The following is a 27,878-nucleotide window of genomic DNA, read 5'->3' as shown; positions in this document are numbered from 1 at the left end:
TTGGTTTTTAATTCTCACGCCTGGAAAGATTACAAAGCACACACACACACACACACACACCTGCTTTACATTTCCACAAACATGAGATCAGCGGGGCTTTTTTTTAAAAGAATCTCAAACATCACATTATGCTTCTAATCAGATTCACACCTGCTCATATATTTGCTCTGACAGATGTGCATCTGTGTTTGTCTTTCAGGATAATTCACAACAACTAGTAAGAAATGAGCGGCTTTATTAAATGCAATCACGTAAGATCAAGAAACGACATTCATTTGAAAATGGAGAGGATTAAACACACGTTTGGTTTTGGGTAATATTGCATTTTATATGCAGAACAGCAAGTGCAAAGTTTGAATGCCCCGAATCGACCTTCAGACCACTTATGTCACATAAAGGAAAAAGTCATGCCGTGGCAAATCTAATTAAGTCATAATTATAACGTACAGGCCTGGTTCCACAGACAGGGTTTAGATTAAGCTTACATTTATAAATGTCCCTTAAAAACATGTGAATCTAGAGATGAATTAATGGCACCGACATATTTTCAGATCAAACATGCATTATAGTCTGAGACTCGATTAAGCCTGGTCTGTGAAACCGGGGGAGAAAATAATAATTATGAGATTAAAATGTCAAAATTGATCATCTAAATTATGACATACCAGCCCATAATTTCACATTTTTAAGTTGTTATTGATTTTTGTCATAATTTAGAATTGACTTTTTAAGTGACAACTTGTCATCATTTTACTTTTTTAATCTCTGAAATGTCATCATTTTGACTTTTTGTCATAATTATGATATAAAAAGGTCATAATGACATAAGTCAAAATTGACATGCTAAGCCATAATTGTTAAAAAATTATAACTTATATTGTTAGTCATTTTTATGACAAATCATATGTACTTTTTATTGTACTATCGATTTTTTTCCATCTATATTAAATGACATAATTTTGACTTTTAATGTCAGATTTTCTACTGTCATTATGTCGATGGTGTCAATTTAGATTTTTTTTGTCCTAATTAAGTCATATTTCAAATTTTCATCTCATGACAGACATTATTTTGACTTTTCATCTCCTACTGTAAATATGACTTAATATTTCATAATTTTGACTTCTCATCTCTTAAATAAGAGGGTCATCATTTGGACTTTTTGAGATAATTATGATACAAAAAGTCATAATGACATAAGTCAAAAATGCCATAGTTGTGAAAGTTACAAAATTATGAAATAATCGAAATTATGAATTTGTTGTAATTAATATAATTCTTTATCATCATAATTATGGAAGAGATTTTTTTACGTCCAAATTTCTACTTTAAGTCACAATGTTGACATAGTATGATTTTTGTCATAATTATAACTTTTTAAATCATATATCTACATTTTATCTTTCTTTTTATTTTTCGTCTATATTAAATATGACAGTATGTCATAATTTTGTCTTTTTATGTCAGATTTTCAACTTTTTTTTAATTATGATTTACAAAAGCATGATTTTTTCTTCTGTTCTTCCATCTTCCGATCCAGCTGTTCGCTGCAGGTCTGTGTGTGATGTAGAAAACTGCTGATGTGGAGAAATATCTCCTGACTCCACCAGATGGTGGTAAAAGTACACGATAAATCCATAAATCCTCCAGGAATAAAGGCTGTGATCCACTTCAGGGCTTCAGGAAAGATTCACCCACATTCATTGTTTCTGCCGTCTGGTCTAATAAAAGCTTGCCGAGGTATTTCCACTCTCACAAATACCAGATAACCTGACACGTTTAGCTCATGTTTGGAATAGCATACTAGCTCACTACCCTTGCCATTTCATTAGTGTGTAGTTTTATATAATGTCCATAAAGTATGGTAATTTATTAAATATACAGACTGTATATCTGTGAAAAAGTGCAGTATAGCACTAACACACGTCAGCTTTTATCATTTCTCATTTAGATGCGCTATTTTCTTGACCTGCCAAAAGTGAAATAATTTTACTAATAAAAATAAAAAGAAGTTTCAGAACGTTCAGAACATTTAAAAGTAACGCTCTTACGTTTGAAGGATGAAGAAATGGAATGTTTCCTTAACGATCACATAAAAAAAAAAAGTTCTTAGAACATTCATAAATAACATTTTCATTACTTAATGGGAACATGAATAAAACATTCTTACAATGTATTTTTGTTAGCTTGGTAACATTGTGTAGTTGTTGTTAAAAACTTTCGTCATAATTATAACTTTTTAAATAATTTATCTACTTTTTTTCATCATAATTTCGACTTTTCATGTATTAAATATGTCATCATTTTGTTTTGTTTTTTGTCAGATTTTCTACTTTTAAGTCATAGTGTCAATTTTTATTTTTATTTTAATTTACAAAATACTATTTTTTTTTTCTCTTATATGGCAGAGAAGGGCTTCCCTGTGTGTGATGTATGAAGAATTATTGGGTGTAATATGTCACAGTTTACTTTATTTTGCTCTCCTCACTTACAGAAATGAACTATAGTGTCCTGCACACACTAGTAAAAAAAATATAAATAAATGATATCTGGAGTCTGAATAATTTTTGGTTAGACTGTATATAGAGAAGAAACTCAGCCTCAGTGTGCTGAATACTGTACTCAACACGCATCTTTAATGTCAGCAGAAACAGATGTAGGGGGTGAATACTTTCACACGGCACTACGGCGTGAGTGTGAGCCACGGGACGGAGGTGAAGAACGGATGGCACTTGATGTCGCTCACGCCACCGCCTCCTGATCCCAGACGATAACACGCGTCACACTGGAGCAACTGTGGGAAACGAGGAGAAACGCTTGCATTCAGGGAATCGTCAGCCGTGGCTCACAGTTATGCAGAAAATACAAAGACAGAAGGTAAAAGATTTTATATACTAATATGAAAAGCATTAGAAAAAGAGGGTGATACACCACATATGGTACATCCGTACATGATAAGTACAGTTTACACACTGCATTCATCATATTCCATGCAATATCCATGTATGTTTTAAGGCAGGTGTGCCCAACCCTGCTCCTGTCGATCGACTGTCCTACACAGTTTATCTCCAAACCTAATCAAACACACCTGAAGCAACCAATTAAGGTCTTCGGGGTCACTGGGAAATTAAAGGCAGGTGTGTTTAATTAGGGTTGGAGATGAGCTGTGCAGGATCGGCAGGAGCAGGGTTGGGCACCCCTGTTTTAAGGTATATTTATGTACATATGTTTATGATGATTTTAAGTTGTTCGAAGGAAGTCTAGATTCAGACTACTCAGAAACCACTAGTTTAAATAACTTCATTTAAACTGGTTGGGAAGTGTTCACAAATGTACACAAAGATACAGCGTGAACTATAAAATATATAGAAATTAACAAAATATTGCAAATGTATATTTCCCTTTCAGTCGCTCACGTTCGACGGCCACAATAGTTGCCTTTTGTGTTTGGGCATTCAGCACGCTGAGGCAGCCTTTATGAATAGTTCATGTTCCCATTGCAGGAATATGACTATGGCAGTTTTAAGATCGAGACTCGCTTACCTCAGCAGTCGTCCTCGCCTATGCCCCAATGTAGCATCTATCCTGAACCTCAGAATAGACCTACTTCTGTGCATTTCCAGGGTGATCTGAGGATCACCGTGAGGGCTTCCCCGCCGAGACAATCCCTGTGGGTCCCTCCCCGTGGAGCCCACAAAGGAGCGTGCTGGTCCTTCTCATGGACGACCAGCCGTCTCCTTTGGGGCTTTGGCGGTCCCGCCAGTGGAGCGTGCCATTGCGATGCAGCTGTGTCCAGCATCCACTTACTTTTGGCGGGGTAAATCAACGCCTCCCGTCCAAGGCTTGTAAGTTTTTGTCCGGACTTTCATGGCCTGTGGGTACACCAGGTACACCAGGCCCAGGTGCTAATGGACATGTGTCATGTCCTCACACATGGGCCCCCAGGACATTTGCCCAGATGTGTGGCAACTGACCTTGCTCTCCGAGCATCGAAAGAAACCACACGTTCCGTTGGTCAGGCGATGTGCACCTTGGTGGTCCAGGAGCGCCACCTTTGGCTCAACCTGGCTGATATGAGGGACACCAATAACTATTGGTCCCTGGATGCCCCTCTGTCCTAGGTTTAGTTGTTCGCGACATGGTCGAAAGTTTTGCCCAGCAGTTCTCAGCCGCCCAGAAGCAGACGGCGGCGATTCGACACTGCTGCTCCCACCCGTCCGCCTCAGCAGCAGCCACCAACCAGGCCTCAGCATTGAGCAAGCCGCAGGATGTTGACCACGTCCATCCAGGCTGCTGCCAGACCAGGAGGCAAGCGGAGGTGCAAACGACCCTGATACAGGCAACCTAGAGGTGGATCAAATTGGCACTCTTCAGGAGATGGTGAACGTTCCGCTCCTTCCCCCAGTGAGGGCCAGGCGGAGAAACTTTTGTTTTTTTTTTTCTTTTTGTTTCGCCACTGCCCCCTGGGTACCCACAATATCAATAAAAGAGCAATTTCTGAGACCTCTGGGTCCCAAGACACTCAGACCCCACTTCGGGCTGCTATGCCGTCAGAGTCAGGTCCCTACATTCTGCCTCGCTGCCCAACCCCGGGTACGTCTGTGGTGCCATTGGTCTGGGATCCTGTCTAGCGCTTCCCAGCCAGTCTCGCTGGCTCATCCGTACTATCAGACTCAGCTATGCGATTCAGTTCGCCCGGCATCCCCCAGCATTCAGGGGCATTCAGTTCACCTGTGTTCTCCACATTGTCGCCAAACACTCAGCTTGTGGTCAGACCCTTCAATCCTGCAGGCTGGTATTCACCTAGAACAAGTGTCCAGGCATTCTGTGTTCTCCACGGACGCCTCTGCCACCGGCTGGGGGGCCATGTACAACGGGCATGCAGCTTCAGGTTTGTGGGCAGGGCCTCAATTGTGTTGCCACAACAACTGCCTCAAGTTGTTAACAGTACATCTTGCGCTGGGCCGCTTCAAAACGCCACTAATAAGCAAGCATGGACCGGTCCGTTCGGACAGCACTGCGACCATTGCGTACATCGACCGTCAGGGTGGTCTACGCTCATGTCGCATGTCACAACTCGCCCCGCCGTCTCCTCCTTCGGAAGAGCATCTGAGGTCGCTTCATGCCGTTTATATTCCAAGCCTGCTCAACCGTGCAGCCGACGAGCTCTCACGGCAGCGAGTGCGACTGGGAAAATGGCGACACCATCCCCAGGTGGTATTGCAATTTTTTATCCAATAAGAAGACACTACGATGGAAAGACATTTAACGAATAAATCCCTCGGAACTAATTTTGCAGAGGATGTGATTGGACAACTGAAAAAAACCAGCGAACCTATCGCGTTGCACAGCATCTCAAATGCTGTTTTTTTTGCAAGTAATTTATGATGCAGGAAGAAAGCCAAAGTGGGTTTTACCCGATTGTACTGTAGCAACTTTCATTTTACAGTAATTACTGATTTTTTGCGCAAATTTTCCAGGAAGTGACAATTTTGTTCTCTTGAAACAAAATTGAAACATCTTCTTGTTCTCTCGCAAATTATTTATGCAATGATCTAATTTTGTGCACAAGTTTTGTATGAAAACATAGCTAATTTGATTAAGTCTCCTAAAAAGAATGACATTTACAAGATCAAAAAACCTTACCAGATTTGTCATACGTTACATTTTTAATTTTTTTTAAATTGATTTATTTTTGTACTATCCAAGTGTAACTTTGATTTGTTACACTTTAGTGCATTGTTATATTACATTGTTATATTATGTGTTGTTTTTTTTATTTATTTATTTATTTATTTCATATTATGGTTCAAAATTATAGCTCTAATTATGTTTTGGTGAGATGTCCTCTCTATTTATCTAAGAATATCTTCTCTATTGTGACTATTCTACATTACCTAAATAGGTGGTTGTCACCAGATTCAAGCACTGCATACACTGTCATGTCAGTTTGTACTGAGAGAGCAGTTACCTCAGTGAGAAGCGAGGCGGCTGCAGAACTGAGGAACTCAGGGATGTGGAGAGGAGTGTGAGGGTGAATGCCTGAAGGGTGGCACTGCCACAGTGGCTAGAGAGAAACAAAGTTGAACAGATGAAAACAACAGTCTCAACACATTCAAAACCAAGGAAATTTGTTGTTCCTTTTTGAGTTTGGTTCATCCAGCATTTCATCAGTAGCTGACAACGAAGCTTTGTGAGACCTGTTCTTCCTGTGAGAAACCTCTTAAAGGGGTGGTTGATAATGATTTCACTTTTCTAACTTTAGTTAAGTAAGTAATCCCTTTATTGTTACTTAGTCACAAGTACCAGTGAAATTAGCCATCAACCTGTCCATGCAAACATATATACAATATGACAAGGGGACAGGAAGACAGGGAATTGAGGAAAAAAATACAGCATGACATGAGGAGAGGTGAGGAGAAAAAAACCCCAGACTAATCTCCTGTAAGGAGTGCAGTGTGGGAACAGGAAAGAAACACCTCAACAACATTAGCACACAATCAGTATACTCTACAACATCAACAAAAACTTGCAACAGGGGTGGGGAGTGGGGTATGGAGGTAGCCCAGCACAGGCAAGCAGCCATCCGGTCCTGCAGCCATTCTCGGCACTGGTCACAGACCCGGGGGTACAAACTGGGGGGTACAAAGCAGCGAAGGCGAGGGATGGGGTGTGGGGTGGATGAATGCATATCTGTATATATACAGTATGTGTAGGCCTGGAGACAAGCTATGCCTGGCATCATAATCTAGGTGCCTCAGTCCGCAGGATTGTCATAGCGATACACAGCAAGTTGCCATGTAGACAACCTTGATCAGGTCCCAGACAGAGTCAACCCAGACACTGGTGAGTCCAACGGGTCTGTTTTGCACCACATTTGAAGCATTCACTGGGTGTTTCACCAAGGCGCGGAGACAGGCACTTCATGCCCCAACACACACACAGTTGATGAGTCATCTGGATTGGATGAGTCCATTTGTCACCTTCACACTATGTGTAGTGACACCCTGCTTGTTGCGATTCTGAGGAAATAGCGTTCAGGCCACATTATATACTTCAGGTGGGGGAGGCACAGTCTCCCAGCGAGCTTGAACGCAAATGCCCAGTGCTTTACACCGGCAAGATTTAATCAGGCTTCAGTATTTTCGAAGAAAGGTGACATCAATAATCCCTGATGTGTGCTGGGCGTTCTGGGGCAATATGGCTGCCGTCGCTTCATCCAGATGGATGCTGCTCATTGGTGGCAGTTGAGGTGATTCCCCCTTCCATGTGCCAAATGCTTTGCGTGCAGAGAAAAGTACTATATAAAAGTAACAAATTATTTCCCCCTATCTTAACTAAAGAAACAATTTCTCGTTCCTTCCTCTCAGGAAACCAGAGTTATATGAGTAACTAAGGTTACATTTTGATACGCTATATAATTGTAGTAGATTTTGTTCAGAGGTGACTGCAAAAATACCTCAAATGCCTATACATGACAAAACAGACAAATTTGACTTTCACTAACAAATACATAGTAAAGGTATCTCATTTAACAATCTGAGCAGTTTGCAGTCATTCTTGGGTTAGTTTTAATTCTTTACTTTCAAAGCAAAAAAAAAAAAATTGCTTACCATGCCAGTAAGAAGCTCATATAATAAAGCTCCAAGACTCCACCAATCACATGCCTCAGTGATTTTCGATACACCTCCAATTTCTGCACCAAATTAGTAAAAAAAACAACTAGTTATTACATTTCGAGACAACATAATGTGTCTTAGAAATGTTGCATTTTGATGTGATTATGAAAAAAAAATTAATTGTTTTCTTACCTGGTGCACAGTACATCTCTTCCATTGCTTTTGGGTTAATTTCAGGCTGAACTTCCGTCCATAGTCCAAAGTATGTAAGACACGCCTCACCTGTGTACAATACATTTGAACCACTGTTTTAAAATACTAGATTGACGTTCCAAACCTGTTGTCTTTCCTCTGTGAAACACAAAAAGAGATGCTAGACATAATGTCCGAGCAGCTCTTTTCCATCTAATGAAATTGACAATGAAATGACAATATAGTTCCATAAACAACAATAAGCCATGTATTCCAAATCTTCTGCAGTTATATGATACCAAGCCATCACAATCCAGTGATGATGAACCAATGATGTTTAGTAACAAAGATGTCTAACCTAGTGTGACGCATTTTCCTGTAGATCTTGACAGTAAAAATCCCTATTCATTTCTATATATGGACAAGAGTATGTTCTCATTTCCTGTGGGTGAATTAATGATGGATGCATTTATTTTTCTGTGCATTTACCTTATTATATCAGATAACTGAAAAAGATTAAACATACCGTTAATGTGTAGTTCAAGGTTAGCCAATCCTGCTCTTGGAGTTTTACCTTCATGCAGATTTCAGTTTCAACCTGGTCCAACACAGGAGCAGGTTTGAGTTTAACTCTGCAGGATGGTAGCCATCCAGGAGCAGGATTATATATGTATAGTTTTAATGTTAAGATGCATAAGACAGGGCTCTTCGACAGTTCTGGAAGGAAACCGTCATGCAGAATTTTGCTCCAAACCCAATCAGACTCACCTGACTGTAACTTTCTAGTATTCCTGAAGACCTTAATTACCTTGTTTGAGTGTGTTTAATTAGGGTTAGAGCTAAACTCTGCTGGATAGCAGTGATGTTCTTTTAAGCCGGTTACCAGTCGAGCCAGTTCACAGAATCGAACTGAATCTAACTTTATTTCCAGGTTGAAGATACCTGTGATTTTTTTTTCCAAACCAGTTCAGCGGAAATCCAACCATGCAAACGTTTTCATTGGTTTAGGTTACAGTGACAGGTAGGTTTAGGAATCAGTGTTTGTTGTAGTCAATCAGTATAGTGATTGACATGAACATGGCGGCGGGGGGAGGGGGAAGGAGGCATGGGGGAATCATGCTTAGGATGCAAGGCACACTTCCAAAGTAGCTTCCAAACGCTCATTTGCAGAACCGAATGAGCCAGTGACCATGTCCAGATGGGTTACTGAATCAATAAAACCCAATTAAAAATAAATGAATCAAAAAGTACTGACTCTACCCACTGCTTATCCTCTGAGAACTTTGACAGCTCATTCGGTTCTTGTTCCAGTCAGACATGACCTTTCAACTCTGCCTGTAGTTTTTATTCTTCATTTCTGGACATGCTTATTGGTTTGTTCTGTACTGTGAAAGTATATCCTACATTGAATGTGCATCTTACGTCATCAACCTGGAAATAAAGTTTAATTCTGTGAACCGACTTGACCAGTTACTGGCTTACAACAAGGATTTTTTCAAGAATCGAACATCACTACTGGACAGTGGCCCTGCAGGATCAGAGACTTGGTAACAGAAGACATACCACTGCTGCGAAGTAGAACATTTCTTGGATTTAGGTCCTGGCACATGATGCCCTGCTCATGAAGACTTTCCAATGCCAACAGAATCTGAGCTCCCCACAGTCGCACCTCGTCCTCGGGGAGTCCCTGTCTACCCCCCTTCCATTTGGCACTGAAGTTCTTGGCCTTAATTTGGGCGTGATGGCCCAAGCCGTTTACCTTCATCAGCTGTTCCATATAAGGGTATTCTAGTTTAGTCTCACTCCAACAGGAGCTGTTTGTGGTAGACGCTGATGGGATCATGCCAACTTGAGGTTGTTTATATGAAGGGCTGAAAAAATGACAGTTCTCCATGTCCTCAGTCCCAACCTCCCTCACCATATCAACAGAGTTCACCCGAGAAGTCATCTTTGTGAAGTCTAAAGAGATACCTTCTTGCTTTTGAGTTGCACATTCATATGGATATCGATGAGAACTGACTTTGCTCAACTCAGCCACAAACTGTCCACGCTGTCCATTTCCACAGGCTTTGCAGTTAGTAACACTCAGTTCAAGAGAAAATCCATCATGCGCTTGGTTTCGTGGAGGTACATGCGCTGAGTTGGAAACTATCCGAACTCTCTGTGGAAGTACGTCAACTGTGTTGCAAAGGGTTGGTTGTGCGTTTTCACCAAATAAAGAGGCTGGAGTGATCTGAGCTGCACAGCTGAATCCTAGTATATCCGAGTTTGATCCTGGAACAGTGAAACTTTTACAACCCTGAGCAGGTTCTGAAGCAATCCAAGCTTTGTTCAGATCCATGCAAGAGTCAATCCGCTCAATGCGGACATCATTTCCAAGAAGGTCGGAAGTGACATCAAGAGGATCCCGAGTGTCCACAATCACACAGGGATGAACGGGAAGAGGAACATTATCCTGAGGTAAAGAATTAACATTGTGTGGACAGACAGAAGGAAGCGCATTATCTGTCCTCATTGCATACAAACCCGGAGAACCTCCCTGTTGGCGCCCCGTATCTTCACAGTAGGAACGGGTTCTACAGTTCTCAAGACAAAGACCAGCTGGGCTTCCTGGCCTCTCAAGACGTTTAGTTCTCTCACAATTCTCATTGAGGTAAATATCTTGGTGGATAGCAGGGAGGGTGTAGCTGTTCTTCAGGTAGATCTTGTGCTGGTTGGGGCTGAGGCATTCTGGATACTCCCTGACTGCTTCACTTCTGACCCTGTGAAGTCTGGAAAAGAGTCTTCCACCTGTAGAAAAGCAGAGTTGTCAAACTTTATGTCATTATAAGAAGATGGAGCTTTGCTCCAACCTTGATCAAACACCAGGACAAGTTTAAAAGGCAGTTTATTGTGATCAGGGTTGAGGCTAAATTCTCCAGTGCTAGATATGAAGATTCCTTACAATATTATCATGCATGCATTCTTGACTTTTATCTCCCGACTCTTGCACCATCGATTTCACGATTAGACCTCAGTACTGATGGTGGTATCCAATCCTGATCATAGAGGGCCACTGTCATGCAGATTGTTGCTCAAACCTGTTCCAACACACTTGCCTGGAAGTGATTAGCTTGTTCAGGCGTGTTCGATTAGGGTTGGAGCCAAACTCTGCAGATAAGTGGACCTTGAGGGCCAGAGTTTAGAATCCCTGCAGTAGAGTTTAGGGCCAGTGTCATGCAGAGTATAGCTTCAACCTGTTCCAACACACCCGGGAGTTTCAAGTAATCCGGAAGACCTTGAGCTGGTTGAGGTGTTTGATTGGGGTTGGAGCTGCAGGACAGTGGACCTTAAGGGTTGGAGCTGCAGGACAGTGGCCCTCCAGGCTAGATTCAAGATCCTTGATATGGATCTTTTTTTTTTTTTTCAGTGTGCAACACATTTTCCCATGAAATTTGCAAAAGCAATGCTAAACATTTTTCTTTTATCTCCTAATTTTAGGTCTGTCCCTTTCATTAATAGACCCCAGTACTGATTTGGATACTGTTGAGCAGGGGTGTCCAATCCTGCTCCTGATTGGGCCAATGTCCAATAGAGCAGGGGTTCTCAACTCTGGCCCTTGAAGTCCACTTTCCTGCAGAGTAAGGTCACTTAATATTCAACAATATGATTGATCCGCCTGCATTAACACTAGGGCTGGGTAATAAATATCGATTTCTCGATATTAATCGATTCTCATTTTTATGAACCGATATCGATTCTTAAATCTCAAGTATCGATTAGTCATCCTGTTTCATTTGAATGAATGGAACATTGTATCGCGGCTGCGCGCATCCAAAACATTACAATAATCTTTGTCCTTTGTTACTATCGATATGAAACAAAGTCTCAATTTTCAAATAACGTCCATTTTCTTTAGAAATTCAAAAACATAAATAGTGTTTTGTCGCTGTGGCGTGAGATCGCTCTGGCGCAGCTCAAGAGAAGCAGCAGCGCTGATCTCACTTCCGGCTTAATAATACCAGTTACAGCGCCAAATAAACATGAATGAGCATCTGAAAGTGTGTTAAAGATAGAGTACAACTTATCGAAATCCGTATCATGTCACATTGATTCACTCAATCAGCGTTTCAACCGTGGAAAGACGTTAGTTAAACAGCTTGTAATCAATGTCATGTATCGTCATATTTACCTCAGAAAACCCACATGAACTCGTTAGTCAGCTAGAAAAAATAACTCTAGAGAGGAGCATTTTGCTAAACATATACACCATATTACATATGCATTATAATCTTAATGTTCTTCAATATTTAATGCATATTTGAATAAATCTGTTAAGTTTTTATGACAGCCACCATGTAAATGTTTATATTTTATATAATCTTCTTATTATAAAAATAAATAAAAGTGTAATTTAAGTGTTTGTATAGCTACAAAACAGTTAATTATTACCTTCATATTAGGCTAATGAAGCCTATAGGCTACAACTAGACTCCCATAGTTTACAGCATTAGTTAAGAGATTTGATTTCCTTGAGAAAATTTGCCATTTATTGTAACTGATATCCAAAATAATCAATATTGAATCGAATCCAATCGAATCGGTATTGAATTGCAAGCTTGTGAATCGAAATCGAATCGAATTGCGAAATTTGTGTCAATACCCAGCCCTAATTAACATCATTGTATGAGAACTGAACTGAGCTGGACGATGACATCACTGTTTTCTCCAGAGATTCTGTATAGACAAATTAACTAAAATGAATAACTTTTTAAACAGAAATGAACCATCACTGGCTGGCCTATGACACTATTTTCTTCTAGATTTGCTGTACAGCCGAAACAAACTTTGTTGCATTATTTTCCTGTTATCACTGCCCAAACAGCAACATAGGGGTGTTGGACATCAGCTTTCCTGAATGTAAGCGATCAGTGGCAGGCAAACAAAGCTGAAAACGGAGACGTGAAGTCGGACACTTTCTGGTTCCCGTAGTGACGCTCGCACTGTGTTTGCATATTTTACCACAGCTGAAGTGAATAAATGCAATATTTGCCAAATACACAGATGTTTCAGAGACCTTTTCATTCAATACTTTATATACTGCTTCATACAGCGTCTGTTTGAACAAGAATCAAGTTCAACATTTTTTTTTATTATTTATTTATTTATTTATAAAAAAAAAAAATCTCCCTAATCTCCAGTGGGGTCAACCAAACCCCAAAATACGAGGCTTTTACCTAGCCAGTCCAGACCAGCGAACCCAACCCGAATCCGAAGACTCCGGTCAGATAATCCTGGCCCGGCATCGCATTTCCACACAACCCCTGTGTGGCTGGAGCGGATTTGAATTCAACATTTCTGTGCAGAAATGAGCCCCTACTTATCCATCCAAAAAAAACTGGTTTAAGAGAAAACAAGGCCCCCAGAATCCTTACTTGGATCACGCTGGTATGTCATAGTCCGATGGCACTGGCGAGGTTAGGTTTTGAGGATATTACAACAGCTCCCCCCCTCCCTGGCACTAGTCCAGAAAAGTGAGGAGACTGAGGATAGCACTGGCCGACGCATGTCAAACTATACCAGTTCTCCCTTCTCTGAGAATGTTCTAACTTAGAACCTGGAGCCAAAAACAAACAGAAGATCCTCCACTGTGTATCTACCCCAAAACTAGGACGAGCATGGGTTTAAATTCCTCGTGATTTAAAACAAAACTCTTCCCTCAGGAAAAAGCAATCGTCTCTCCTTAAAGTTTTTTAGAAAACACCTAATCGCACACTACTCGGTGTATCAGTCACCCCCCCCCCCCCCCCTTTTTTTTTCATAGGTAGGTTTTTCGAAAAAAACAGTTTTGGTACAGAAAAGGGCACAATCCTAAACACTACCCGGCGTACAAGGAAAACTACGTTGAGGTACATTTCCTACTCCCCCAGATGATGCATGAAGGAAATATTCAAGACACTCTCATCAGTAGTGTACCTCAGATTCACCGGATGTTTCGGATCTTTTTACTTTTTCTAGGAAGTCATAGGTATCCCTAATATAACTAAAATGCTTAGTAGATAAGGGATTAAGGTAAAAATCAATAAACTCCGCCACCCTATGACTCTCACTCCCACTGTCCGATACTATCGGGCGCCCCGGAGTTATAAAAGGGTTAATTCACTTCTCCTGGGGCTTATGAACCTTGGGAAGCAAATAAAATCTCCTGGGTCTAGGCCTAATCTCCCCTAGTAAATAATCTGCTTGCCGTTTACAAATAAATCCCGACCATAACAAGGTGTTCACCACCTTTTCAATGCGAGGTATTGATTCCATAAAAATAGGAGCTGTTAATTTTGAATAAAAGGACTCGTCTGTCAACTGTCTTAGCCCTTCCTGCACATACCGTGCTCAATCTGCCAACAAAAGCTCCCTACCCATTCTTTTAACTAAATGAGACGGAATAAATGATAACCCCTTGTCCAACAATCTAATCTGTGCCGGTGTGAGTAAAAAACGCTCATACAAGTTAATCACAGAACCTTTGTTTTTATTTTTCTCAGTATTGTTGACTCTTTCTCCCCCGCCCTTTTCGGGGCCCTGGTGGAAGGTACCCCTTAAACATTTAAATGGTGAAGCCCATGATGTAACATCGCCCCGGCCGCCTCTGGGGACCAATGAATTTTGTCTGGTCCCGTCGCAAATTTCCCCTCGGGCAGTAAAGGGATGGCGTGCTCTGATTTGAAAATTTCTTCGTTCAGCATGTCCAAATTTTGGACTTGTTCTTTTGGCAGGGTCTTGTTGAAATTAACCAGCGGGATGTGAACCACAGCATCTGGAAAAGTCCCGCTATTAGGCGGCCTCTATTAGTGCCTTAACGTTCTCCTCTGCCACTCCTCTGTCAGGTTGCACTCTATCATTCAGGCCAAAGGAGAGTATGACCTGTCTGGCCTTCGGGAAGGTCGGGGTCTTCTTCTTCAGTATGTAGTCCCCATGGACCATATTTTCCCCGGGATAGCTGTGCACTTCCAGCTCCCCCCGTCTCACAGTTGGAAATCTTGCCAGATTCAAGGATCCTATAATTAGGATTTTCCTCCTAGGGTCCAGATTCCAGACCCCAAACTTGTCCCGTGTCCCGTCATGTCTAATATGCAGACTCCAGACCGGAGACGGGACCTTGGAGACCGCTGGGGCCGCTGGGGTCACTGGGGCCCCGGATTCTCCTTGGTTCTCCTCCTCCTCCAGGAGCCAGTCCATATTCTCATCCGACCCAGTTGAGACTGGCTCTTGAACCAGCGTTGGACCCTTTGCTGGAATAGTTGACACTGCCCTCCTGCTTGGCCCAATCCCCTTCCTGGCCGTTGCCTTCCTTAAGGGGACTGCCGACTGACCAGCCTGCTCCAACTGAATAATTTCTTCTAAGGAATATTCTGGGCTTGATCCCAGGACACCCCTTTCCTCCGGAACCACCTCCCTTCTCGGTGTCGGCGTCTTACGGCGCCCTGGCTCTTCCTCCTGAGCCCTTTCCGGTGATTCCTGGTGTTTGTCACCCCTCGCCGTTTCTCCTTCCAGGACCCTCACCTTTCCTCCCCCCTGGGCCGAGGATTGGGCCCTCTCTTTTTCCTTATCAATGTGGACTATTATTGCCCTTCGGGGTCTATCCCCCACCACCTCCTCTGGCTGAGGGTCCTCTCGGGACATCATTCGGGCCACCATCTCCCCCGCCCGCAGGATCGGTTCATCCCGAATACTCCTGATCGCACGGCGGGTCCATTTAATCGCAATTTCCCATGCCTCCCTCCACCGTACCCTGAAGGCATGGGCGACCCCCCGGCTGGTCTCTCGGAGGGCCTCATCATAATGCTCCACCAGGATGTCGACCCCATTGTCGAGCCATTGTTTTGCATTCCCGAACAACAGGTATTTGGTCCTGATGTTCGGAAATGCTGGCTGAATTCCCGACGACATTTGGTGGGCCATCCCCTCCAGCCTAGCTGCAGAAGACCCCCCCGTCCTGTCCACCTCTAGCTCCGTCACGTGGTGGAAAGCTTTCAGGAACTTGTGGAGCACCTTTACTAGGGCTCTAAACTCCCTGTCCGCCGCATCATCCCTCCTTCTTTCTTCGGTTCCTCTTCCTCCTGTTCTTCCTTCCCCTTCCGCTCCTCTTCTTCCTCCCGTTCCTTCTCCTCCTCCTCCTCCTCTTTCTTCTCTCCCTCCTCTCTTTTCTTCTCTTCGTCCTCTCCCTTACTCTCTTCCTCCTCCTCTCCTTTCTTCTCTTCCCCTTCTTCCCTTCTCCATTCCACAATCCACTCTCTTTACAATCTGCCTGTAAATAAGCAATATAACATCAACCATCCCATCGTCTTATTTATTTTAGCCAAGATGTAACTCAGAGACGAACCAGGAGAAGTCCGACCCGTCTGGGACTGACAACCCCCTAAGGGCCGGCCTGCCCGTATTTGTCCCCCCATCCCGCTCCCCACCTCGACTCATAGAGTCGAGCGAGGAGCCAGAGGGAGTTCTTTGTTACTTTTATACTGATAAGTTATAAGCCCTCCCACCCAAGGAACCCCCTGGACTCCTGCCTCACTGAAATTAAAGGCCTAAGAAAAGACCCGAGCCTTTCTCCACCTCAATCCATCCTGTCCAATCCCACCTTAGCTAGAGTGGGTCTAAAACATTTGGACCATCTGGAATCTATGTATAACACCGTGTCCTAACTACACGCGACACGACGCCGGGACACGCAATAAAAGGTATCTTTTCCATGTTAATCAGAGTTTTTGTCCAAACCAGACGCGACGGCGACACGCAAAGTTTCTAATTTAGAAACGGTTCCTATTTCTGCGACGTCGCGGCTGACGGAATGAAGAAATTACACTGGTTATGAGTATATACATTATTTGTTTTTAGTTAAAAATAGGTCACTGTGCCACAAGATAACGGATAATTTACCTCAGATTTTGAAAGCATATAATATAGCATTCAAAATGAATTCTATGCAAACATACAACTGTACTTCATCACAAAATTAGTCAATGAGTATATTTTGTTAATGTTTCGATTTTTAATAATGTTATTTTTTGATTTGATTATGTCCTTACCCTACGGGAATGCGGGCCAACAGTGCACTTTCACAGAGAGACTCACTGTTCTGAATGTGTGGCGTCTCACAGTCGCGTTGCGTCTAGTGTGGACAGACACACTTGCTGTCGCTGGAATTTTATCTCGTCGTGTGTAGTTAGGACACGGTGTAACAGATCTGGGCTGGCACTATGTTGCTTTCTGGGTGTAAAGCTGCTTTGAAACAATCTGTATTAAAAGCACTATATAAATAAAGGTGACTTGTCTTGACCTGCCTATAACTTTCTAGTAATCCTTAAGACACTGACCTTTATTGGATACAGTACGTGTCTAAATGTTTTTACTGTCACACTTTGCACAACTGCAAGGACCTGGGACTGGGAATATTTGGCATTTGAAAGTCACATAACCAATGTTTCTAGAACAGAATTCAGACAAATATTGCTACGTTACAGAAAAGGCTCTATGTTTATGATTTAAAAGTAGAATGTTGTAGTGCACCATTGGCTCCATAAACAAGCGTTGTTTTTTTAGATGCAAAAGTGTAACAGTTCTAGGGTGAGTTCACAGTTACTAGTGCTTTGCCGCTTCACTAGGGGGCGATGTCCTCAGTTCTGAAGGTGAGGATGCGGATATAAGCAGACGAGAAGTAAAGTTAGAGAGGGGTGGCAAAAACATGGATGTGAGCAGTAGCTCAAGGTATTCATCTGTGGTTGGGTTTTTGAGGAGAAATTGTTATTTTCTTTGCTACTCATTTAAGCCTAATATTCGAATTAACCACATGCTAAATACGTCTTGAGACAAGTTTCTCTATTGGACTGTTTTACTCTAAGTTCGACCGCTTAGTGCGCATGGGAATTATCAATGGATTATTGACTGAGTCTGTCATCTTTGAATTGATTGAACCTGTGGAACGTCCTGTGGATATTGATTGACTGAAATCATCGTGCCGCCATCATTGACTTTGAGAACGGTGGACTTGTGACAAACTGCGTTGGAAACTCAGGTTTTTCTATCACATAAATGATTGAACTGATATGTAAATATGGTATGTGTTTGCGTGGAGTGTGAACACGTTTGATGTTACTTGTCTGGCACTTAAATATAATCACTGCAAAACTCAACGGATGGTACCCTACCTCTTTACAATGATTTCATTCTGTCTTTTGTAATCCAAGATGGTATGTTACAAAAGTAGAGATTTAGAAAATTTGATCATCTCTCTCTCCTATTTTAACATGTCTGTTGTTTACAGTACTTAAAATATCTTCTATTAGATATGACCTTTTGATAGAACTCATAAAATCGAGAGCATGTAGGGTCTTATCATATATGGATCCTAAGCTCTGGAATAGCCTTCTGGGTGATGCTTGAGACACAGACACAGCATAAGTGTGGACTGAACAAAGACGATTCTCATATTCCTTGAATATGATGGTTGGGTTCCCCAGCAGGATCTTGGCTCCTGTTTCTTCCTCATCAACACCGGTGAAGTTTGTCCTTGCCTCTGTCACATTTGTCTTGTTCAAAGGGGATATACTATGTCGAACTGCTGAAACGAATACACATTGTGAATAGTGAAGCTCACCTTGAACACGTTCTAGATGGAGGAACACAGTGTCTTCACTGACATAGTATTTTAGCAGCTTCACCATGAAGGGCACTCCCTGAGGAATGATGGTGGACCTCTCACGGCTCTCCCAGCTCGACTTCGGTAAACTCTGTCCAGAAAGCAGAATGTTTCGCACCAGAATTAGGCTCTTTCTAGTGAGCTGCCTCTTTTAGGACAACATTAATGAGCTCTTGACACCAAGTCTGTTCCAAAAGGAAGGCAGCGTTGGCATGACTGTACTGCCTTTTTAGTAAGGCTGGGTATTGACACAAATTTCACAATTCGATTCGATTTCGATTCACAAGCTTGCAATTCGATTCGATTTCGATTCCGATTCGATTCAATATTGATTATTTTGGATATCAGTTCCAATAAATTGCAAATTTTCTCAAGGAAATCAAATGCTGTAAACTATGGGAGTCTAGTTGTAGCCTACTAGGTTTCATTACCCTAATATGAAGGTAATAATTAACTGTTTTGTAGCTATACTTTTATTTATTTTTATTATAAGAAGATTATATAAAATATAAACATTTACATGGTGGCTGTCATAAAAACTTACCAGATTTATTAAAATATGCATTAAATATTGAAGAACATTAAGATTATAATCCATATGTAATACGGTGTATATATTTAGCAAAATGCTCCTCTCTAGAGTTATTTTTTCTTGCTGACTAACGAGTTGATGTGGGTTTTCTGAGGTAAATATGACGATGACATTGATTACAAGCTGTTTAACTGACGTCTTTCCACGGTTGAAACGCTGATTTGGATAAGTTGTACTCTATCTTTAACACGCTTTCAGATGCTCGTTCATGTTTATTTGGCGCTGTGACTGGTATTATTAAGCCGGAAGAGAGATCAGCGCTGCTGCTTCTTCAGAGCGATCTCACCCCACAGCGACAAAACACTATTTATGTTTTTGAATTTCTAAAGAAAATGGACGTAATTTGAAAATTGAGACTTTGTTTCATATCAATAGTAACAAAGGACAAAGATTATTGCGATGTTTTGGATGCGCGCAGCCGCGATACAATGATCCATTCATTCAAATGAAACAGGATGACTAATCGATTCTTGAGATTTAAGAATCGATATCGGTTCATAAATATGAGAATCGATTAATATCGAGAAATCGATATTTATTACCCAGCCCTACTTTTTAGTATGATGACTTGTAAGATAGCTTGGTTAAACCAAATTATATGGCTTGTTTCATACTTTCAGCTCCATAACTATAAGAACAGGGTCACTTGTGCTTTGCTAAAAAAAAAAAAAAAAAACAAACATAGGGATGCACTGATATGAACATTTTAGCCGATACCGATAACAAATAATTCTTTACATTTGATAATCTATATATTGGCTGAAAAATCTAAATCCACAAATAATTTTTGAGAGCCTGATTACAAAAACAAAAAGTCTCACCATTAAAATCCATGTCCCAGGCACACAATTATAATGTTCTCATTATAATTTTATGTAGTCGATATGACAGACTTGCGCTGTACATGTTGCACTTTACTGTATTTTCCTTTTTCAAAGTGATTCCAATCATATTTCAAGCAATTTCAAACCATCATGTCAGACAGTGCACATCTGATGTGTCTCAGCTGAAAGAAAATACATTATTTATCGGCTTTAATATATCTGCAAAATGTTCCGATACCGATATGGTGGCCGATTTATCGTGCTTCCCTAAACATTTCTGCTTTGTAGCTCAAACAGTAGAGTATGGCACTAACAACGACAAGGACATTGGTTTGATTCCCAGTGAATGCATGAACTGGAAAAAAATGTGTAGCTTGAATGCAGTGTAAGTCACTTTGGAAAAAGGTATCTGCTAAATGCATAAATGTAACAGACCTGTGGCATTATAACGAAATTAATGTGATTTCTGGACTGCTAAGTTGAGTATTTCTTTTAATAACACAAATGTAAAAAAAAAAATCTAATTTTCATTACTGTAATGCAGAAAAATAATGATATATTATTGAAACAATCTGTCTTGTGAAAAGCGCTATACAAATAAATTTGCTCTGAATTGAAATTGCACATTATTTAAACAGCATGCTAGTATTTATTGTATTTCCTGTAGTGTTTGCTGGTTTCTGGTTTCTTTGTTTTGTCCACCTGTCTCTATAACTGGCCATTTCTAATATCTCAAGTGTCTGGTTTCAGTAACCCGAGACGAGTCTGTACTCAGATTTAGACACAGCCGCTTTTAACAGGATCAATCCAAGCAGACTGGCAGTAATAACAGCCCACACAGCAACACAGTGTCTCACTTCTGAAAGGAGCCCATACACCAGAATGCTTCTGTTTCAAATGCTTACCTTTACAACAAATGTCTCCTTGCTTATCAGACTTTCAACCGTCAGCACCTGTGAAAAACACACATTAATAACTATTGCACTTCCAATGACTTTAATGTCCTGGCATATAGAGAACTGCTGAGTAGTTGTAAGAAGCATGAACACACTGTACCTTATCAATGATGCCAACCACTTTGCACATCGCCAGATTCTCCACCGGCGAACTTAGATGTCTGATCGACCGAAACCGTAAGCTACTATAACCCTGATGACCGGGAGAATAAAATGTGTCAGAGAAAAAAACACAGTCAGGATATTAACTAAAAGCACAAATCTGGTTGCGGCTTATTCTGGCCAAGAGCCGTCCGCCTTAAATGGACTCCAATTTTAATGTACAATTAATTAAAAAATTCAAACAAATTCAATTTTTAGAGCCCCATGAAATTCATTTCATGTTGTCCCGAATTCCATTTATTATATATAATTTTTGTATGTAGTATGTATATACTGTATATATATATATATATATATATATATATGCGTGTGTGTATTTAATTACATATTTAAGACATTTTAGTAATAAAAAATGCATGTCTAATCAATTGAATTCATAAAACAAATACATTTTATATTTTATCTTTTTAGAAATTGTTTGTTTACTGTTAAAATGAAATTTTTATTACTATTACTGCAAGTATTACTAACTACATTCTACTCTATAATAGTAAGATATTTTTGTTACAATTTCTTCAAGTTAAACTTTAGATAAGTTAATAAAGTTACTGAATAATAGCATTTTCACATTTGTAGAGTTTTAGAGTGGCAAACACAAAAGTAAGGACTTATAAAACCAAAACTTTTTTTATGTATCAGCAAATAACTCAGCACAACATAGGAGTTTAGCAAATTGAAAAGTTCAGATTCTAAGCTTTCAAATGACACTGAATTTGTGTTGTTCAAGGCAGTAGTTTTGAAAAATGTAATTATTATTTGATGATTAAAATGATACATGGACAGTACAGAGAGTTTCTAAGCTTTAAAATAACATTTTGTGTTATTCAATTCAGTGGTTGCTCAGCTATTTGATTATTGGGGTTTAAGGGCTGAATTGTGGGAGTTTGGTCATAGGAAAAAAAACTCAAATCAAAAGAGAAAAATCATGTTCAGCAAGATCTCATCATGCACATTTGTCACCTACTCCTAAATGTGTGGATCCTTTAGAGATGTTGTCCTGTAAGTAAGAGATGAAGATCTCCTCGGCTCGCTTCAGATATTGAGTGGTCTTCCGCTTCACGGCTTCTCGTCTCTCTTTATTCGGATCCACTGTAAGACACGGACGACTCTGCATTAGCGTGGAGATCAATGATCGACCCTTTGCTAAACGCAGTTTTAAATGTTATCTAGATCTGCCATTTTAGCAGACTTTTCCAATCCAAATCATGTAATTATCAAAATTATCAAACAACAGAGGACGCAAGTGTTTTGGTTTTACTTTTCCAAATCAAAATAGCTCATAATGTGATTTAAATTATGTTTCGCTCTCATTACAAATTAACCTTTGCTTGCTTCTTTTCTCTTTCACTTTTCATAGGATATTATCACGGGTGAAACGCTTTTCAAGACTCTGGATGGTTTTGAACCATATATACACCAGGGGTCTCAAACTCAACTGAACTGGGGCCACTGGCAAAAAAAATTGCATTCAAGTTTTCCAAAAAAGGAGCACAACTGATCTTATCTTCTCAATCTTTATTATTAACATTGGTCTGAACTGTTCCTCTAAATTTGAACAATCCTTTCTGGACATGATTGGTTCTTCGTGAGCTGTCCTTACAAACTTTCTTTGTCTTTTCCTTATACAGAACATCTATATGATACTTAATTTTACAAACATTATTTTTCTTTTCCTTATAACACATCTTTGTGATACTTATATTTGCTCATGTCCTTTTTATTTATACGTTATTTATCTTTATACAACACATTAATATGATATTGAATGTTTTTTGGAAGGCATATTTCCCTATTAAATGATTATTCTCACATTGTTTTAGAGCGGGGTCTCCAACATGTTGCTTGTGATTGGGCCTGTTCCCAGATCACGCTCTCATATTTTGCGCGCTCGAGTTCGTTATTTCAAATGTAGGCATGCGACAAGCGCGCTCATAATTGAAGCGACACACTATTTTTTGTGTATGTTTGTACTTTGCGGTTGTCTATGACTCTATTGACAACAAACCCACCGTAAGCTGTCACGAGACTATCTATGGTAGCCCATAAGAATAAAATAAATTAAAAATGCGGCACGACAGGCCGCACTACCATTAAAATAAATATCACAAAATACCACCCCGCGGGCCTCAAATCGCGAGTTTGAGACCACTGATCTATGCAAATATAAGTTATATTTTTGCTTGTGAATTTGTTTAAATTCACTAGGACTTTAATCTATTTATTTTGGAAATACACAACAATTAGAGGTGTTTTTTGAGTGATGTATTGGCATTGCAAAACCACATTTTTTAATTTGTATTTCATTTGTTTTAAGCACAGTGGTTGACCGTCTTTGTGTCATGGCCCACAATAAATGTTGTTTATACTGACCTCTGTAACACTAAAGTTATGCCCCCTCCAAAACTTTGCAATGATTGACATGGTGATAACAACAATAGCAACGAATCGATGAAAAACTCTGGCAGTGTTTGTTGTAACTGGTTTTCCACCTTCAAAGCAATGTATATTTAGCTGAAAAAGGCAACCTGCTGTTTTAATGTGTCTTCGACGGCCCTGTGGTTTAGCTTCTGTTTTCATGGTTGCCTTGATCTCTAAGGTTTTCTGTGTTTTACACCTGTGACTTCTCTACTTCCTCATTTACTCTGTCTATTTTCAGGCCCGTGTTTCAGTTCGCTCTTCTCCATGCATGTCTTTTCTCATCGTTATGCTTGGGTTTCATATCCGTGTTCGTTGTCTTCTTTTGTATTATTTCGTATTTAAAATCAGATATCGCTTCAATTACTCCTTCCACCACAACCTGACACATCTATTACGTACTTAGAATGTTATTATCAGCATAAACATTTCATTAAAAAAATTGGTAACACTTTACAATAGGTTCATTAATTAATATTAGTTAACTACCTTAGTTAACATCAACTAAGAATGAACAGTACTTCTATAGCGTTTTATAATTTTAGTTAATATTAATTTCAACATTTACTAATATGTTATTAAAATCAAAGGTTGTATTTGTTAACATTAGCTAATGCACTTTGAACTAACATGAACAAACAACAAAGATTAATAAATGCTGTAACAAATGTATTGCTCATGGTTAGTTCATGTTAGGTAATGCATCAACTACTGTTAACTAATGAACCTGATTGTAAAATGTATTTCCAAATAGTTACATTTAAATAGTTTTTCTATGATACTGAAATTGATAGATGAATTTTTACTAGGATTGGAAACGATAACTGAAAGTTTGGTGACTGACAACACTGAGGATAAGTAAAGAATAATCACTTTTTGACTTCTGCTTACCTTGACTGAACGCAAATAAATGAAACATTAGAAGTGAATCAAAGCAATGAGTTTGCACTTAATAAGTCAACAACGGTTGACAGTGCAAAAATGTGTTTTTCACACTGTCAGTAATAATTTTCAGTCACTATATAATCTATATAATTATGTAATAACAGTACCTTGAACTCCATTGAGCAGCAGATCGACTCCATTCTTATAGTAGCTGAACGCCGCCTCATAATCTTCATTGACTTCTCTGTCCAGCGCCATTCGAATCTGCTGGGCTGCATCGAGCAGGTAGTCTTTCTTTGCCATGTTTGTCTATCGGTTAGAAAGGGCAAATGTCCACAGGAACCAGAACCAGCCGATGGATCTGTAGTTGTGAAAACACTTCTGAAGTGGCACATTTCCGGTGATTAATAACCCTCCAGAAGGCCTCTGGTCTCTCTTGCGTTCACACACATGTGGAGGCCAGTGTCCACCTGCGCAACACAGATATACGTAACACTTTACAATAAGTAGTTAACATTAGTTAATGTTTTAACTAATATGAACTAACAATTTACAAAACATTTGTTACAGTATTTATTAATCTTAATTTTTTGATAAAAATCCAGCTGTTGAACATAACTAATGTTACCAAAAACAACCTTTAATTTTATTAATGTAATACTGTAAAAAAAAAATGATTTTAACAATAAAAGACTAAGACTAAAAGACTGTAAAAATTACAATAGTATAAAACAGATATTAACACTTCAAATGGTCGATAATTTAACAGTATATCAGATAACTAAATACGGTTTATTTCCATAAATTTTAAGTTAAGCCTGTAAAACCTTAATACCGTAAATTCTTGCTACTGTATTTTATACGGTAAATTTCTGGCAACCACAGCTGCCGGTATTTTACCGTAAATTGAACACATTTTTTTTTTACAGTGTGTCACGATTTGGTCTTTGTCATGTTTCATGTCTGTCATGTGATCCTCTGTTCAAAGTCATGTGATCCTGCCATGTTATCATTGGTTGATTGTTCACAGGTGTCCCTTGTCTAGTCATTAGTCTTGTACATTTAAGCCCTCATGTTTGGCATGTGTTTTGTCAAATATTTTTTCCTGTGATTACTGTTGTGTAAGACTATGTTTACGTTTATGTCCACGTTTTTATTTCTTGCCATGCCATGCATATGGAATGCCAAAGCTGACTTAATTAAAAATAACATAAATAAATATGCGAAGAAATGTTAAAAAGCAAAAATACAGAAATAAATACAGAAATAAATATAAAAAAAGAAATGTAAGAAAGTACAAATAAATGAGTATGTATACTTTTATTTCCTTATTTATGTATAATTGTATTTTTTCACACATTTATTTATTTATTTATGAATGGACAAGTGTTTAGTAAGTGTGCTGGCTGCAAATATGATTATGGCGATGCTGACTCATCATTCCTGCAGTAGTGATGAATGAATTAATTGATAGTTGTATTTTAGCGACTAATTATAACATTTTATATTGTATATTTTGTATTGTAATTCACCTGCTCGGGGACTGCAGATGGAAACTAGCTTAAGCTAAATCTGGTGCAAAGCATCTTTAATTAATGTTTTTTGCACATTGTCCCTGTTGAAATAAATAAATGAAAATGAAAAAAATGATTGTGCACGCCTATGGGGTTTAGGTAATCAAACTATTTATTTCTAATTGTTTCATTTAAAAGTAGACATATTTTGACCATCTATAGGCCTATTTCTGATGTCTATGAGGCAAGTATGCCTATGAGTTTCGGTTCATTTGTGACACGCTCCAGTTCTTGCAGTCGAAGACGAATAAACTTCAGGCTATACTCTCAAGTGTCTGTGCGCAGATCAGATTTACCGTGTTACCGGTCTCAATTATCTTGTCGAAAATATCGCATCGCATGCTTCTGGCATCGAGTCTGGCACATAGGTACACTTTGGATAATTTCCACATATTTTCGATCTATCTGGGTTGGGACGCTTACACACACACACACACACACACACACACACACACACACACACACACACACACACTACAGCTTCATGTGCGACAAGTTACGTCTCAGGTGATGGCGCAGTGGATAAGACACATGCCTTTGGTGTGAGAGACTCGGGTTTGACCACTTGGGTACCGAAATTCGGTACCGAAAAACAAGACGATGTTTCGATAATGGGTAATACCGAGGCAATTCAGTCAGTACCTAAAAAGTACCGAATTCGGTACCCAGCCCTACTGTTCATTATAATACTGATAGTTTGTGAAATTAAACAGAATGCACGACTCACCTTTGCGAGCCCTGACTTCTGTCACATAAAGCAGCCGCGTGTTTCCATCCGATCATGGTGCGGAAGAGGCTTTATCCTGAATAAAACCAAACGCAAAATTTCACATTCACTTCATACTCTAACAGAGACTAAGAAATACTCAGTGTTTTCCGATGAAGAATGACTGCGATCCTGTAATGTTTATTAACAAAGCACTTTACATCAAGTTGATTTAACAGCTCTTTTTACGATACAAAGCAGCTAAAATATTGCAGTATTAATGTCATAAATGCACATTAGTACCTACGTTTAGGGACTAAAACCTAATCAAAAATACTAAAATAACACTGTAAGAGGCAATTACTAAAATATGACGAGGTGTGGCACATCACTGTTTCAAAAACCTTTTTCCCAATGAGAGTCAGAACAGCAAGGGAAAATAACTGAAGTTCCCTCAACATAATTTACCAAGGCTATTCATAGTTTCTACAAAAATACTATAATTACTGCAATAAATCACAGTAAGGCTCGAGACACAATTACTACAACTGAGACCCGTCTTACACAGGGCGATCCCATATTCCTTTAAATAATTGTGGATAAATTGTGGTACTGTTCTGGAACACAATAACATGAACGCGTGAAGCTAATCACCAGCAGTCTCAAACGCGTGTGACGTCACCGCGACCCCCTTAAATGACGATGATCTTTCCCAGCAAATACTATTAACATTGCAATATTAAACAGCGCCTGTATTTGAGGTAGAATATTATGTTATTGACAGTTATTATGCGCTGTTATGAGTGATATCTTCCTTTTGGAACAGAAAACGAACCTTGCGCGAGATCTTCATCCTCATCCTCAGCATCCGCTCCGTCCGCATCATCAACACCAGGAAGCAGAAAACGCAAACGCTTCCTATTGGCGGATCGAGACCCCCCCCCCCCTCCGGTGACGTCAGCACGCCGCTTGCTCACCCTGGATGCTGTAACTATAAAACGTTTCACTGGGGAGAAAGGAGGAAATTATACAGAGTAGTATAAGAGTTTCTCTGAGAACACTCTGGCCCTCCTCGCTCTCATATTGAAATGGACTTTTTGAACATGTATTTTGGAAAAATATGTGGTCCATACTACAAAAAAAAATGGTTTTCCTCACAATCAAAGTAAAATAAATATATTTCAAATTAATTAATAATATTTATAATATTATAATAATATTTATAATAATATTTTGACACTTATTGCTCTTTCTGTCAATGAGTGAAATTCTTCTGCACTT

At 39.7% G+C, this 27,878-nt stretch overlaps 1 protein-coding gene and 1 long non-coding RNA gene across 2 annotated transcripts; one reads left to right on the top strand and one right to left on the bottom strand.

The window, feature by feature from the left end:
• Positions 1-215: 215 nt before the first annotated feature.
• On the bottom strand, positions 216-27,559 carry rps6kl1 (ribosomal protein S6 kinase-like 1). Its single transcript, XM_039651078.2, has 12 exons — positions 27,433-27,559; positions 26,619-26,694; positions 24,485-24,787; positions 21,982-22,106; positions 20,956-21,048; positions 20,805-20,852; positions 18,442-18,574; positions 9,375-10,601; positions 7,812-7,901; positions 7,614-7,696; positions 5,972-6,067; positions 216-2,794 (listed from the first exon to the last, which is right to left on the bottom strand). The coding sequence occupies exons 3-12, from the start codon at positions 24,618-24,620 to the stop codon at positions 2,684-2,686; spliced, it is 2,142 nt and encodes a 713-aa protein (XP_039507012.2). The 5' UTR covers positions 24,621-24,787; positions 26,619-26,694; positions 27,433-27,559; the 3' UTR covers positions 216-2,683.
• LOC148973435 (uncharacterized) lies at positions 1,607-22,471 on the top strand. The gene is made up of 3 exons (XR_016146616.1): positions 1,607-1,740; positions 2,646-2,877; positions 22,375-22,471. It is a non-coding gene; the product is annotated as an uncharacterized LOC148973435 (long non-coding RNA).
• Positions 27,560-27,878: the final 319 nt, after the last annotated feature.

The sequence above is a fragment of the Pimephales promelas genome, chromosome 15, assembly GCF_988280905.1.
Source record: "Pimephales promelas chromosome 15, fPimPro1.hap1.1, whole genome shotgun sequence".
Taxonomy (NCBI): Eukaryota; Metazoa; Chordata; class Actinopteri; order Cypriniformes; family Leuciscidae; genus Pimephales; species Pimephales promelas.
The sequence above is the reverse complement of the archived record's forward strand: the minus strand, read 5'-3'. Positions and strand labels throughout refer to the sequence as shown.